The sequence below is a fragment of the Antechinus flavipes genome, chromosome 1, assembly GCF_016432865.1.
Source record: "Antechinus flavipes isolate AdamAnt ecotype Samford, QLD, Australia chromosome 1, AdamAnt_v2, whole genome shotgun sequence".
In the NCBI taxonomy this organism is placed as follows: domain Eukaryota; kingdom Metazoa; phylum Chordata; class Mammalia; order Dasyuromorphia; family Dasyuridae; genus Antechinus; species Antechinus flavipes.
The window spans coordinates 247,636,920-247,649,319 of NC_067398.1; the positions used below are offsets into that span (position 1 = coordinate 247,636,920).

The window sequence follows — 12,400 nt, forward strand, 5'->3', positions numbered from 1 at the left end:
CTCTCCTTATTCCTTCCAAAACCCCACTTTGAAACAGACCAAGTAAATATTACAAAGTCCATATGCTCAAGTTACAGATTCCACTTTTAGGAGAGCTCCCCTGGTCCTTACTCCAAGCCTTTTAATTTTATTTTATCCACAATTCTAACAAGCTTGTTTACTCTAGTCCAACATAAGTTAAAAATAGCAAATTGGAGTGAAAGGAGTAAGAGGAGGTAGTTTTGGCATGGACAGAAAGGGATAAGTCAGATTCTAAGAAGTTTCCTGGGTTCATTTATTTTAGGGGTAAATAGCCCTACAGACTTCAGTTGACTCTGAGGGTTTCATTGTATCACTGCAAGTATAATATTGGATATTCATAATATTATCCCTGAGTCATCAGGGAAAGGCAAAATTACTTAATTCGATATACTGTTTACGAGGGCAGGGAAGTTTACGACCTATTTATTTGAGACTATATTATTATCTTCATTTTTCCAAAAGGATTTGAGATGGCATTGAAATTAAATATAATATTTGAGTTTACTGCAGTGTGAGACAATTTGGGATAAAACCAGAACAGAGACCATGCAAAAGAAGCAGAGGTAGCTGTTGCCAGGCACCCAAATTAAACAGATTTCTGCAATCGAGCCTGAGTTTGGCTCCTAAATTTCTTCATTCATTTGTTTCTTCACTCAGTAAAGATTTACTCAATATCCACTATTATAGAGTTCTCTGTAAGTTCTGAGAGAAATAACTAGATAATTAACTTAATCAAATCTAGATAGCCTATCCTAATCTCTTTTCTCACCTGTACTCTACATCACCAAATGCCTATCTGGAGATACTCACCAGAACTCTTGACCTGCCATTTAAACTCTTTCTTATGTGTCTTTGCTGCCTTATTTTAAATTACCCACCTTCGTAAATTGGCGAAACTGACCCTCTGCCTGTTCCTTCCTTCTCCTGATGATCTTTGCACTGGTTCTCTTTCTCATACCTTGTATCTGTCTCTTAGAAGTCCTAGCTTCCTTCTAGATTCTGTTTATTGCTCTCTCTTATGTTCAGCCTTTCTTGATTTTCCCATTGTTCTTGTCTCTTTCTCTTTCCATTTTCTTTTCTGTTTGTCCTTTGTAGAGTCCTAGTAAGCTCCCCGAGGAGCTTTCTTTTTTATCCAAGCGGACACATAGTAGGTCTCCTGATTCAGTTTTTGTTACATTAAATTGAATTTGATTCAGTTTATGTCCCCAAAGGGCCCTGTAAAGTAGGAGAGATGAATGAATAAGTATAATCTTAAGTATAATATGTCCATATGAGTTGCAAAATATTATGAGACTTCAGGAGAGATTGTTTAATCCTCCTCTCCCCCCTCAAAAAAAATTCATATATAAGAAATATCTCATTTCCCTGTGGTGTCAAATAAATGAATATAATTCTCACTGTGATCATGTCAGGGATGGAGAAAACAATGAAGGGTGGGGACTTTAGCTCTTTGGGGTTGGAAGCAATGTGGGGACATGAACTGTATGTTAACTTAGCTTTATCCTAAACCCAGGCCTCTGGGAGTCCATAAAGAAAGCTATGGACTGATTTCCCCTTCTTGATGGTCTGCTAGACAGTGAGATTTGTGGTTCAACCAAATCTGACTTGGCTCTCCATTTGTGCATGTTTATGTTTTTTTCAGCTGAGTTGATGGAGCGAGCACCCCCTCTGTGGCCTGCGATGTACCCCCCAACCCGAAGCTCCCTCCAACATGCTCATCAGCTCCAGCTGCTGTCTCACCAGCAGTTGCTACGGCAACACGAGCTGTACATCTTGCAGCAGCAAGCTGCGCACGCCATGGAGCTGCAGAGGAGTGCCCAGCTGGTGGTGAGGACTTCACATGGACATTTCCTGCCTTGGACCCAAACCCTGTTGGGGGTAGTGGGGCAAGCCTGTGCCAGAGATAACCCTGTCTGAATAAAACTTAGCCCCCAGGGCTCAGCTGCTGCTGCCTCTCAGAGAACAATTCCTTGACAGGATCCCCTGGGGCCATTCATAAATCAGACACAGTCCAGTTCAGACTTTGAAGGCTGATTTTATGAAACACTTGTGTCCCTTGTGGGGGCATACTAGTCACAGGAGAAGACTCGGAGGTTTTATTCTTTTTCCTAAGAGGCTGAGATCTCTAACCCCTCTCTTGACATTTTATAGATAAGATTTTGGTATCTCTCTTTCCCTTCTTCCTACCAATGCTTTCTTCAGTTAAATGCTTTATTTAAAGAGACTTTTTTTTTTTTTTTAAGGGTGGATGTGTGTTGAGGAGAGATTAATTTATAGGTAGAGCACTTGTTTAGGCCGATTCAAGTCCTATGCCCTCTGAGAATTAAGATAGTTCCCTTTATAAATCCAGCCATCTCATTTGGCTTTCTTTTGGTCTGGAGTTCATGTGCAAAGAATGGATTGCTTGCCTTTTGATAGTATCATGTCCTTTTTCCTTCTGCCATACTCTACAGGGTGGGAGAGGGAAAGGGCTCTGGACTGTTAAGTTTACATTTGGGTAAGAGAGAGTACATACTACTGGAGCTACCATTTGTCATAGTATCCACTTACCAGACTCTGCCTCCCAAATTAATGGACACCTTTCTAAGGGATTCCAGTTTCAGAAATATCAGATGTAGAGGTCTGAGAAGTGCACTTACAGTGTCTACAAAGAAGAATTATTTCATCCAAGGGGACTAAACATGTCAAGAATAGAAATGTATTCCAAAAAGTTTTAGGTGAAATTATTTAAATGTTTTTTTTTAATTTTTAAAAAAGCTGGTGAATGTTTTTTTGTGGAGAAATTCATGGTCAAAATGGCCTTTTAAAACTGCTGTCAGTGAGATAACCATAGCCTCCCACAAAGCATTTCTCGGTATCTCCATCAGTAACAAGAAATTGGGACAGGGGAAAAGTGCTAGTATGGCAGCTACCATGTTCTTAGAAAGAAATCCACCATCTTATTCCCCTTTCTCTGTCCCACTGATTCTCTCTCCCCGACCTCATGAAACATTCTAAATGGGCCCAAATTGTGGCCATGATATCGAATTAGATCAAGGTCGAAGATGGTGATCTGCAGGCCCTGAGGAAGCTCGCTCCTGATTATTGGAGGCAATTCTTGAAAGAGCAGAATTGGCTTAAGCAGAGAGCTTCTCCTTGGAGGGGAATTGGGCTTGGCTGTTCTGAATGGAACAGTTGTGCTTATTACACGTCCTTAACAGAACAATTACGTCATAGTCCCAGAGAAGAGACTGAGCTTTGGCTGGAAGACAACAAGACCTCCTCAGAGCCCTTCTTCAGCTCTGACCAGGTGGTGTGCCAGCTTTTACCTGAGGGCTGTCAGTGTACACTTTTAACGCTTCTGGGGTATATCTGAAAGAATAGTCTCCCACTCAGATGGCACCCTTTTGGTAGCATTAGGTTGAGATCTACCTTTTCAATACTGAGGATGACCTCAGTCCATAGGTAGAAGTGACTTCTGGACCCCTCAGAACAGCTAATGCTATTGTGTATTTTTTTCTCCGACAGGAAAGATTAAAAGTCAACGAACAGCGGGCAGAGATGGAAGAGAAGGTCTCCAAGCGGAGCCTGGAGAATAGTAAACAGGGTCTCCCCTCCTCTGGTTCAGGACTTATCCACCGAAAGCCCCCCGTCCTCTCACCCAGCACTTCCACGTCCTACAGCAAGGCTGTGAGCCCACCACCCTTATCCCCTCGTGCCTCACCTGTGACAGTGCTCAAAGCTAAGGTGATCCAGAAATTGGAGGAGACACCCAAGCCACCAGCTTACTCTTACCCTGCCACCCCTAGTTCCCACCCTTCTAGCCCTCCTCCTGCCTCCCCACCTCCAACCCCTGCTATCCCCCCCAAAGAGGAAGTTCCAGAAGACATAGAGAAGAAAGACTTGGAATTAGAGAAAGAAGCCTCCAGCCCATTTCAAGCCTTGTTTCCAGGTAAGAGATTCATAAACTTTTATTTTCTTTAATATGATAATCTTGAAAGTGACCCAAGTTCTTCCTCATGACAAGTAGCTCCCCTACATTGAAGCTGGAGTTTGGCTATAGCCAAATGATCTCAAACTTCTGCAGTCCACCATCTTTTTCTTCCATCCCAGTGCCCATCAAATATCATAAATCATTTCATTCTCTTCCCTACATTTTCCACCTCCTGAAGTTGGTAGCAGTTTGTTTAGCAGATAGGTTAAGGGAAAACTCATGCCAGAACCAGTATATTTTAGTTCATGAGCTGGTAATAGAATGTGCTAACTGGGACAACCTAATTTTAGGAAAACTGATGGATTTTTACAAGGGGCTTAGGTTGATTAAAAGTTCCAGATGAATTAATAAGGAGTCATTCAAACACCAGGCATTCCAGGCATAGGAACACTGTTGTTGTTTTTGGGGTGGGTGGGTGGGATAGGGAAGAAAGAATACAAAATAAGTATGTGGGATGTTATCATCCCCTGATGATGGATAAGTGAGTAAGGACTTAGATTGTTTGCTTTTCACTATTTATTAGCATTTATAGAAGGTGTGAACTATGCTAGATACCATACTAGAAACAAGGGAAATAATCCCTGCCCAAGAATAGCTTTCCCTCTAAGACAGAGAGGAAATAAATAAGGATTTTGACTACAGTATCTAATGAATATCTCTCTATGTCTTTGGCAGAGATTCCTCCAAGATATTCATTCCAGTCCCTTCCCACTTCTTTTGGGAGACATTACCCATATCTCCTCCAGCCCACAGCAGCTTCTGATGCCGATGGGTTAGCTCCTGATGTGCCATTGCCTACTGAGGGACCTGAACACATGGAATTGTCTCCGGAAGATAAGCCCCTTCATTTGCCCCCAACCAAAATAGTAGATACCCTCCAGGCCAGCCCTGAGGAGGAACCTTTGGAGGAGAGGGTGAAGGCTGAGGTGGAAGAAATGGAAGAGGGCCAGGAAGGACTCCCTGAGCCAAACTTGGAACCACCCAGTCCCCTGTCCCCAGCAGCTAGGCCAGCCCAGAGCCCGGACAACTGTAATCATTTGTCGCAGCCGGGAGAATCATTAGGCCCAATGGAGCAAGAGCTGGAGGAGAGTCAGGGCTGCCCACCAGAGTATCAGGTCGGGTCTTGCCCGACCGAAGTTGAAGCTAAGATTCAGGAAGAGCCAAGTGCTGGGCCAGAGGCCTGCTCCATTCACATGGACTACGAAGGCCAACTGGATAAAGATGTGGAAGACCTCCCCCGGGGGGAACTTACAGAGGAGCCAAATGAAAAGCAGGGCACTCCTCTGCCTAGTGGACCTCCATCCAGCGTGGAAATCCCAGAGAGGGAGTCCGGGGCCGGGGGGCAAGAGCTCTACAGCCTCCCCGCAGAGGAGGCAGGGCCCGTGCCAGCCAGCCCCCCGTACCCAGAGGAAGCTGCTCCCTGCCCCCTGCCTACTCTGGACATCAAGCCCGACGACCCCCTGGCCGGCATGAATGCCTTGGTGGCTGCCACAGAGCTCCCTCAGGCCTATCCCCTGCTGAACACTGGCGGCGTCACCCAGGCCCTGGTGAACCTGGAGGTGGCTGAGAGCCTGTCCTTGGAGCAGAGCTTCTTACAGGGGATCACTCTGCTGAGCGAGATCGCTGAGCTAGAACTGGAGAAGAGGAAGCAGGAAGTCGAGAGTGAGTTGGGAAAGAGGTGGATGTCTTCTGGTTTGGGTGGGTATTTTTTAAAGCCAGGGTGGTCACTGAGCTGGCCAAAGCATCTGTTTTTTTGACTCTCCTGCATGATTAGAATCCCACTTGTTGCTGGCCATGGATTCCTTTGACACTTTGCCATGTCAATTTTAAATCTTTCTGGCCCTCAATATGCTTGTTGTGAGATGAGGAGGCTGGGCCAGATTTCTTTCTTTCTTTATAAAGCTTTTTATTTACAAGACATATGCATGGGTAATTTTTCAGCATTGACCCTTGCGAAACCTTCTGTTCCAAATTTTTCCTTTCCCCCTACCCCCTCTCCTAGATCTGGGCCAAATTTCTTGTCAGTCTCTTCCAACCTATAATCTTTTAATATCTTACTTTGCTTTGTTGGGCTTTTTTTTTTTTTGAAACTGTCCTTTCAGTTTTATGGCTAAATCTTACTTCATTATTACCTTATATTTCTTTGCTCCTTTACTCCAACATTATCAAATTATAAAGATTCTCTAGACTAGATGTAGAGGGCCAGAATTCTGAAGAAGTATACTTGAAACAAGGTGCTAGCTCAGTGGAATTGATGAGATGATGGTTCTCTAGTTCATATATATACTTAGTACTTAGAATGGTGTGTAATGGTTCTCTAGTTCACACATGTTTAATGTGCTGTAATGATGTAATTGTACTAAGGTATATAAAGACTGAGGACTGGAAATGATTCATTCCATCTTTGACCAGCCATGTGGCCCTCCTTTCTCCTTCATTCTAAGACTAAGGACTTGGACTGATCCCAAGTTCCTCCAGAAAACTAGCCCAAACATTATAACCAGAGACCCTTAACTGTTTTTCTTTAAAATTTTCCCCAATTATGTGTTAAAACAATTTCTAACATTTGTTTTTAAGTTTTGAATTCTAAATTTGATCCCTCTTTTTTCCTTTCCCCCGTTTCCAAGACAGTGTAAATCTAATATAGGTCATACATGGGCAATCAGAATGGCGTTCTTAAATGCATAAGATAAAATATACAGGATTACAAAAGAAATCAATCCTATAGAAGTACAAGGTATCCAAAAAGTCTTGTGTAGTGTTTATGGCTTTTGGAGCTTCAAACTGCATTAAAGAGTTTTGGGACACTGAATAGCTACTAATACTAAAATAGCAAGTATTTACTAAAATTATTAATAAAATTTCATTATTAAAATTAAATAATAAAATTAACATTACTAATAAAATTATCAGGGTACTGAACAGCTACTAATACAAAAATATACAATGTTTACTAAAATAACAATTATTAAAATTATTAGATAATAAAATTATCATTACCTTTAAATTTTAATTAAAATTAAACATTTAAAGTTATTATTATTAAGAATCTATTATTGGTGCACCAAACAGCTATAATACTAAAATATAGAATATTTACTAAAACTTATTTCTAATAAAATCAGAATTATTATTAAAATTAAAATTATATTAATAAAATTATCAGGATATTGAATAGTTAATAACAAAGTATGAAATTTTTACTAAAATTATCACTGAAATTATCATTGCTTTTTAAATTTAATTGAAATTATTAAGTTCTTGGGGCATCAAATAGCTACTAATATTAAAATAGTAAATATTTACTAAAATTGTCATTATTAATAGAATTACTTGAATCACAAAACTAAATAAAATTATTATAGATTATTATGATGATGAATAGTTATCATTTGCTAAAATAAAATGCTAAAAATAGTAGAATACTAAAAAAAAAAAACAAAAAAAACCAATTCATGGTTGCTAAGTGAAGAACCCCCTCTCTAAGCCATTCTAATTCGATAAAGGAAGGAACAAACCCAGAGGGACTTTCTAAGAATCATGTAGTTGATTAGTGGCAGAACTAGGACCAGAACCCAGGTCTCCTGAGCCTTTATCTACTGACTCACAGTGACTCCTGAATATTTCTGTGTTCTCCAATGTTGTCCACACTATTGCAAAATGCATAGTAAAATATGACTTTTGTAGTGCTCTGCTAGATCAGCACAAAAAGAATCCCAGATCAGAGTCCCTACAGACAATCTTAAATAAAGATCATCTCTTCCTCACTCTCTCAAGTCACATTAAGTCCTAATTCCTACCTATAGCATCTTTCAGCCTGATAGAGGTACCTCTACTCCTTTCTTCCTAACTACTCTGCTATAAACTGAGTTTAATCTGTCAATAAAACAGCATAATCATAAACAGTGACTGGCTTTCTCTCCAAGCCAGGGGCACTTCTCAGCCTGCTTCTGCCATGAATCTGCTTGGGCAGATAATTTTTAAAAATAATATTTTTTCCTCAGTTATATGTAAAAACAAATTTTTGACATTCATTTGAAAAAATTCCAAATTCTCTCCCTCCCTCCCTCTTCTCAATTGCTGTACTGCCTAGACATTATTAAGGAAGTTATTTGCCAACTCTGTGACTTAGTTTCTTTATTTGTAACATGGTAACTCTTTATATTAGAGAAACTGTATGAGGATGGAAATGAGGTAGTCAGAGTGAAGATGCTTGAATAAAGGTAAAAGTACTATAAAGCCCAGCTTCTTACGAGAGAAATGTAATAGGGAATAGTGAATAGAGAGCCTGCTTCAGAGCCAAGCTATATGTCCTGCTTTTGAAATATACTGGCTCTGTGGTCCTAATCAAATCATTTAACTTCTTTCCTGCAGAAAAACATTAAAAGGAGTTCCCAAATTAGTGAAATCACAGGTTCAGACCAAACTTATACTCAATAAGCAACATAAACATATAAAAAAATTAATAATAATTGTTTCATCCCATTCTGGAGAGCGATTTGGAACTGTGCTCAAAAAGTTATCAAAAATACCCTTTGATCCAGCAGTGTTGTACTGGGTTTATATCCCAAAGAAATCTTAAAGAAGGCAAAAGGACCCACATGTGCAAAAATGTTTGTGGAAGCCCTTTTTGTAATGTCAAGAAACTGGAAACTGAGTGGATGCCCAACAATTGGAAAATGGCCGAATAAGTTATAGTGTATGAATGTAATAGAATATTATTTCTCTGTAAGAAACTATCAGCAGCATGGTTTCAGAAAGGCCTGGAGAGACTTACATGAAATGATGCTGAGTGAAGTGAGCAGAACCAGGAGATCATTATACATGGCAACAAGATTATACAATGATCAATTCTGATGGATGTGGCTCTCTTCAACAATGAGATGACACAAGCCAGCTCCAGTGATTTTGTGATGGAGAGTCATCTGCACCCAGAGAGTGGGGACTGAGTATGGCTCACAACCTAGCATTTTCACGAACTTTTTTGTTATTGTTTACTTGCATTTTATTGATCTTGTTGTTGAAGTATACAATGATCTCCTGGTTCTGCTCACTTCACTCAGCATCAGTTCATGTAAGTTTCTCCTGGCCTCTTTGTATTCATTCTGGGAGTTGTTTCTTACAGAGCAATAATATTTTATAACATTCATATACCACAATGTAATCAGCCATTCCCCAATTGAACAACTGAGGGCAACCACTTAATTGCTGATTGTTGCCACTATAAAAGGGCTGCCGTAGTAATGGTTTTATACCAGACATTTGTTTGCTAAGTGTCATTGTTTCCCCTCCTCCTAGGCCCTGAGAGCTGTCCTGTGCGACCCACCCTTGAGAGCTTGCTAGCTGCCAGCACCCATATGTTGATGGAGGTGCTCTCCAATCCCTTCATGGACCCTTTGAAGACCATCAAGCTGCCTCGGGAACTGAATCCTAATAAGAAGTATAGCTGGATGCAGAAAAAGGATGAACCGGTAAGGGCCTTTCCATTTTTACTCCTCATGGGGCCAGAACTTTAACACTTAAACTAACACTGTAATCTCCCATTACCGGGGCATACGTTATCTAGCCAAGAGGCCTGTCCATAAGCGGCCCCCTTGGATGGAGCAGGCCACGTATCCTTGACCTTGAAGCCAGCCTCTGAGGTCTCTCCCTTTTCTTTTTCTTTCCAAACAAAGATGTACTCTATCAAGTCTGCCATCGAGAACATGGACGCGATGGAGCTCGACTACCGCATGAGATTGGCTGAGCTCCAGCGCCGGTATAAGGAGAAGCAGCGGGAGCTGGTGAAGCTGCAGCGGCGCAGAGATTCTGAGTAAGTGCGCCGGCCTCCTCTCCCCCCCAGCTGGCTCCCCCCTTTCCTCGGTGGCGTCTCTCTGTCTCAGGTCCGAGGCCGCTCCCGGACGGGCCCCCGCGCACGCCTCGAGGGCGGAGGCCGACACTCGCCGTTAGGAAGCCATCTTTGTCTTGGTTCTTGTGGTAGTTCTCCTTTAGCGGTGTGGCAGTGGTAGGCGGTGTAGGCGTGTGCGGGTCTGTGGTGTGTGTGTGCGCAGTGTGCAGGTTGTGTCTCCCCTGGTTAACAGCGAAGCTGTGGTTCTTTTAAAGGGAAAAACGTGAAGAGAAAAGTAGAAGTTTGGCGCGAAGAGGCCCTGGAAGGCCGCGGAAACGGAAGCATGGATCCAGTGCTCTGTCTCCTCCTCTGGAAAAAGGGAAGAGTGACGGCAGGAGCGGAAAGTAAGACTGGCATCTTGGGCCGGGGTCCATGGCGCCCTGTGGAGGGGGAGGAGCGTGTGCTTGGAGGCCCAGGAGAGCCTGGGGCCTCGCGGGGTTGTGGCGTGGCTGCCGTGTGTCAGTGGTCCTGGATGGTGGCTGCCCCCGGCAGCGTGTGTCGGTCAGGCGCGGGGCCTGCGGGCATTGGCCAGGAGCGGTGTCTCTGCGGGCAGGGCCGCTGAGCGGTGCGGGGTCCTCGGCGTGACCACGGGGGTCGCCAGGGCCCAGGCTGGCCTGTGAGTACGCTCCAGTGGTGGTGTGTGTGCTCTTTCAAAGAAGAATGACTGGGCAAGAGAGAGTGAGCAATAGGAAGATGCCCAGGCTGGTAACTGAGGTGACCGACAGGCAGGAGGACGGACCCGGCACGTCAGCACGCGTCTCGGCGCTAAGTGGGAGGAATAGCCCCGGCGGGGGAACGTTAACGGGGTGAGGGGCCAAATGCGCCTCCTCTGCCGCTGGGAGCTGGCTGCTCCTCTCCAGAGTCCTGGCTCTGGTGCTGGGACTCTCAGTGACTGACTCCTGCCTGGGTCACGGACCTGCACTTGAGGCACTCCTGCTCCTCCCAAGCCTGGTCTTCCCCGAATGGCCCCAGCGCCCAGCTCCTAGCAAGTCTGCTCCCTCCATCTGCTGCTGGCCGCACTTAATTTCTGCACGTCCGATCCATTGTTCCCGGGCCGCTCTCGCTGGCTGCAGAGGACCCGGCCGTCCGTGGGGAGCCGTGTTGTTCAGACCTGATTTGGTTTGCAGGATGGTGGCCTAGTTAGCTCTGAGTGCCAGAAGTGAGCAACTTCCCTTGGGAGTGAATGAGGGGAAGGGAGACTTGGGAGATGGTGAGGTACAGACTTTTCTCTGGCCATTCTCTTAGGAAGCAGGGAGGGGCCTAGGTCAGTGAAGTTGGAAGTTAGGCAAGGGGCCACAGCTTAGGGGCAGGACTGAGGGAGCTGGTCTGCCTGAGGGTCTGGCCTGGTGAATAGCCTATTGATTAATCTGAGAGACAATCGCAATTTCCACTGGAGAGGTGCAGAAGTGGCCTGCGTGGCTTGTTGTAGTTAGTGCTTGTGGAAAAAACAATGGCAAAAAAACAGCTGTGGAGGGATGGTTTCAGGTTATCTATAAAGAAGTAGGTTGGCCTCTAGCTCCCTCCTCCCCTCTCCAGAACTGGGCCTACTGGAACATTCCTGGCAAACCACAACATCCCTGGAGGCCACAGAGCTGTTTGGACAGAGGCGAAAATTTCTTGTTAATAACCAGCAGTGAATGAGGAAGGAGAAATAGTTTGGCAATGTCTGCAGTGACTTTATTGGAGTTTGAGGGAATAACATTTTTTCCCCAATTTTTTGACTAAAAACAGACAAAGGGTCCTTTCCTTTAGGTTCCTTTCTACTTTGTCCTTCTGGGTACTCAGGCAGCTGAGCAGAGAGGAATGGTTTTTTATTTTTTTTCCCTGTGCAAGATACTTTTTAGCTCTCTGCTTCCCACTTTCCCTGGATTCTATTGAACATTATAAATAACCTCTCAATCATAGCACATTTTGGTAAAGAGTGATGAAATTGTGTGTGTGTGTATGTGTGCGTGTGTGTGTGTGTGTGTGTGTGTGTGTGTGTGTGTAGCCCTGAGCATTAATTAATGGTACATGGATGAGAATTTCTTCTCTGAGTTCTATAAATTCTTATTCTTCCTAATGGAATTTCTTAAAATTCCTCATGCAAAATCTAGCCCTTTGTCTCGGGGTACACCCAACCCAGAATTTCTAGCATGATCTCCTAGAAAGTAAGGGCTTTCAGTCTTTGAACGGGTTCTGGAGTTGAACTCGGAAGAAATGGGTTCATAATTTGATTCTTGAACAAAGTACCTCTCTGGACCCTCAGTTTTCCCATCTGAAAAAGAAGCGGATTGAAGTAAGTTTCAACTCTAAAATTGGCGAGATTTAAAAGCTATGACTCAGTTTTCACCTTAATGATCCTAAAGGTGATTCCATATCAAGCAACCTTAGGAAAACTTAAATAATTTCCTCCTTTTAGGGGCCACCAAGTGCTCTCTTGACTCCAGTGGGAGATTCATCTACCAACATTAAAGAGTGGTTAATACTGGCTGATTCTGGGGGCTGAGGAATGGGATAGTACCTGAGCCAATCACCAA

The 12,400-nt window shown here is 43.5% G+C and overlaps 1 protein-coding gene across 8 annotated transcripts in view; it reads left to right on the top strand.

Moving 5' to 3' along the window:
- TNRC18 (trinucleotide repeat containing 18) overlaps nt 1-12,400 on the top strand; it is a 161,344-nt gene that overhangs the window by 100,443 nt on the left and 48,501 nt on the right. For 7 of the 8 annotated variants that reach the window (XM_051999993.1, XM_052000017.1, XM_052000010.1 and 4 more), the window contains 6 exons: nt 1,664-1,848; nt 3,529-3,952; nt 4,670-5,656; nt 9,293-9,465; nt 9,670-9,806; nt 10,097-10,225. In XM_051999993.1, coding sequence (XP_051855953.1) covers nt 1,664-1,848; nt 3,529-3,952; nt 4,670-5,656; nt 9,293-9,465; nt 9,670-9,806; nt 10,097-10,225 — 2,035 coding nt within the window. The remainder of the gene's footprint in view (nt 1-1,663; nt 1,849-3,528; nt 3,953-4,669; nt 5,657-9,292; nt 9,466-9,669; nt 9,807-10,096; nt 10,226-12,400) is intronic. The other variant, XM_052000031.1, reaches the window with a different exon arrangement.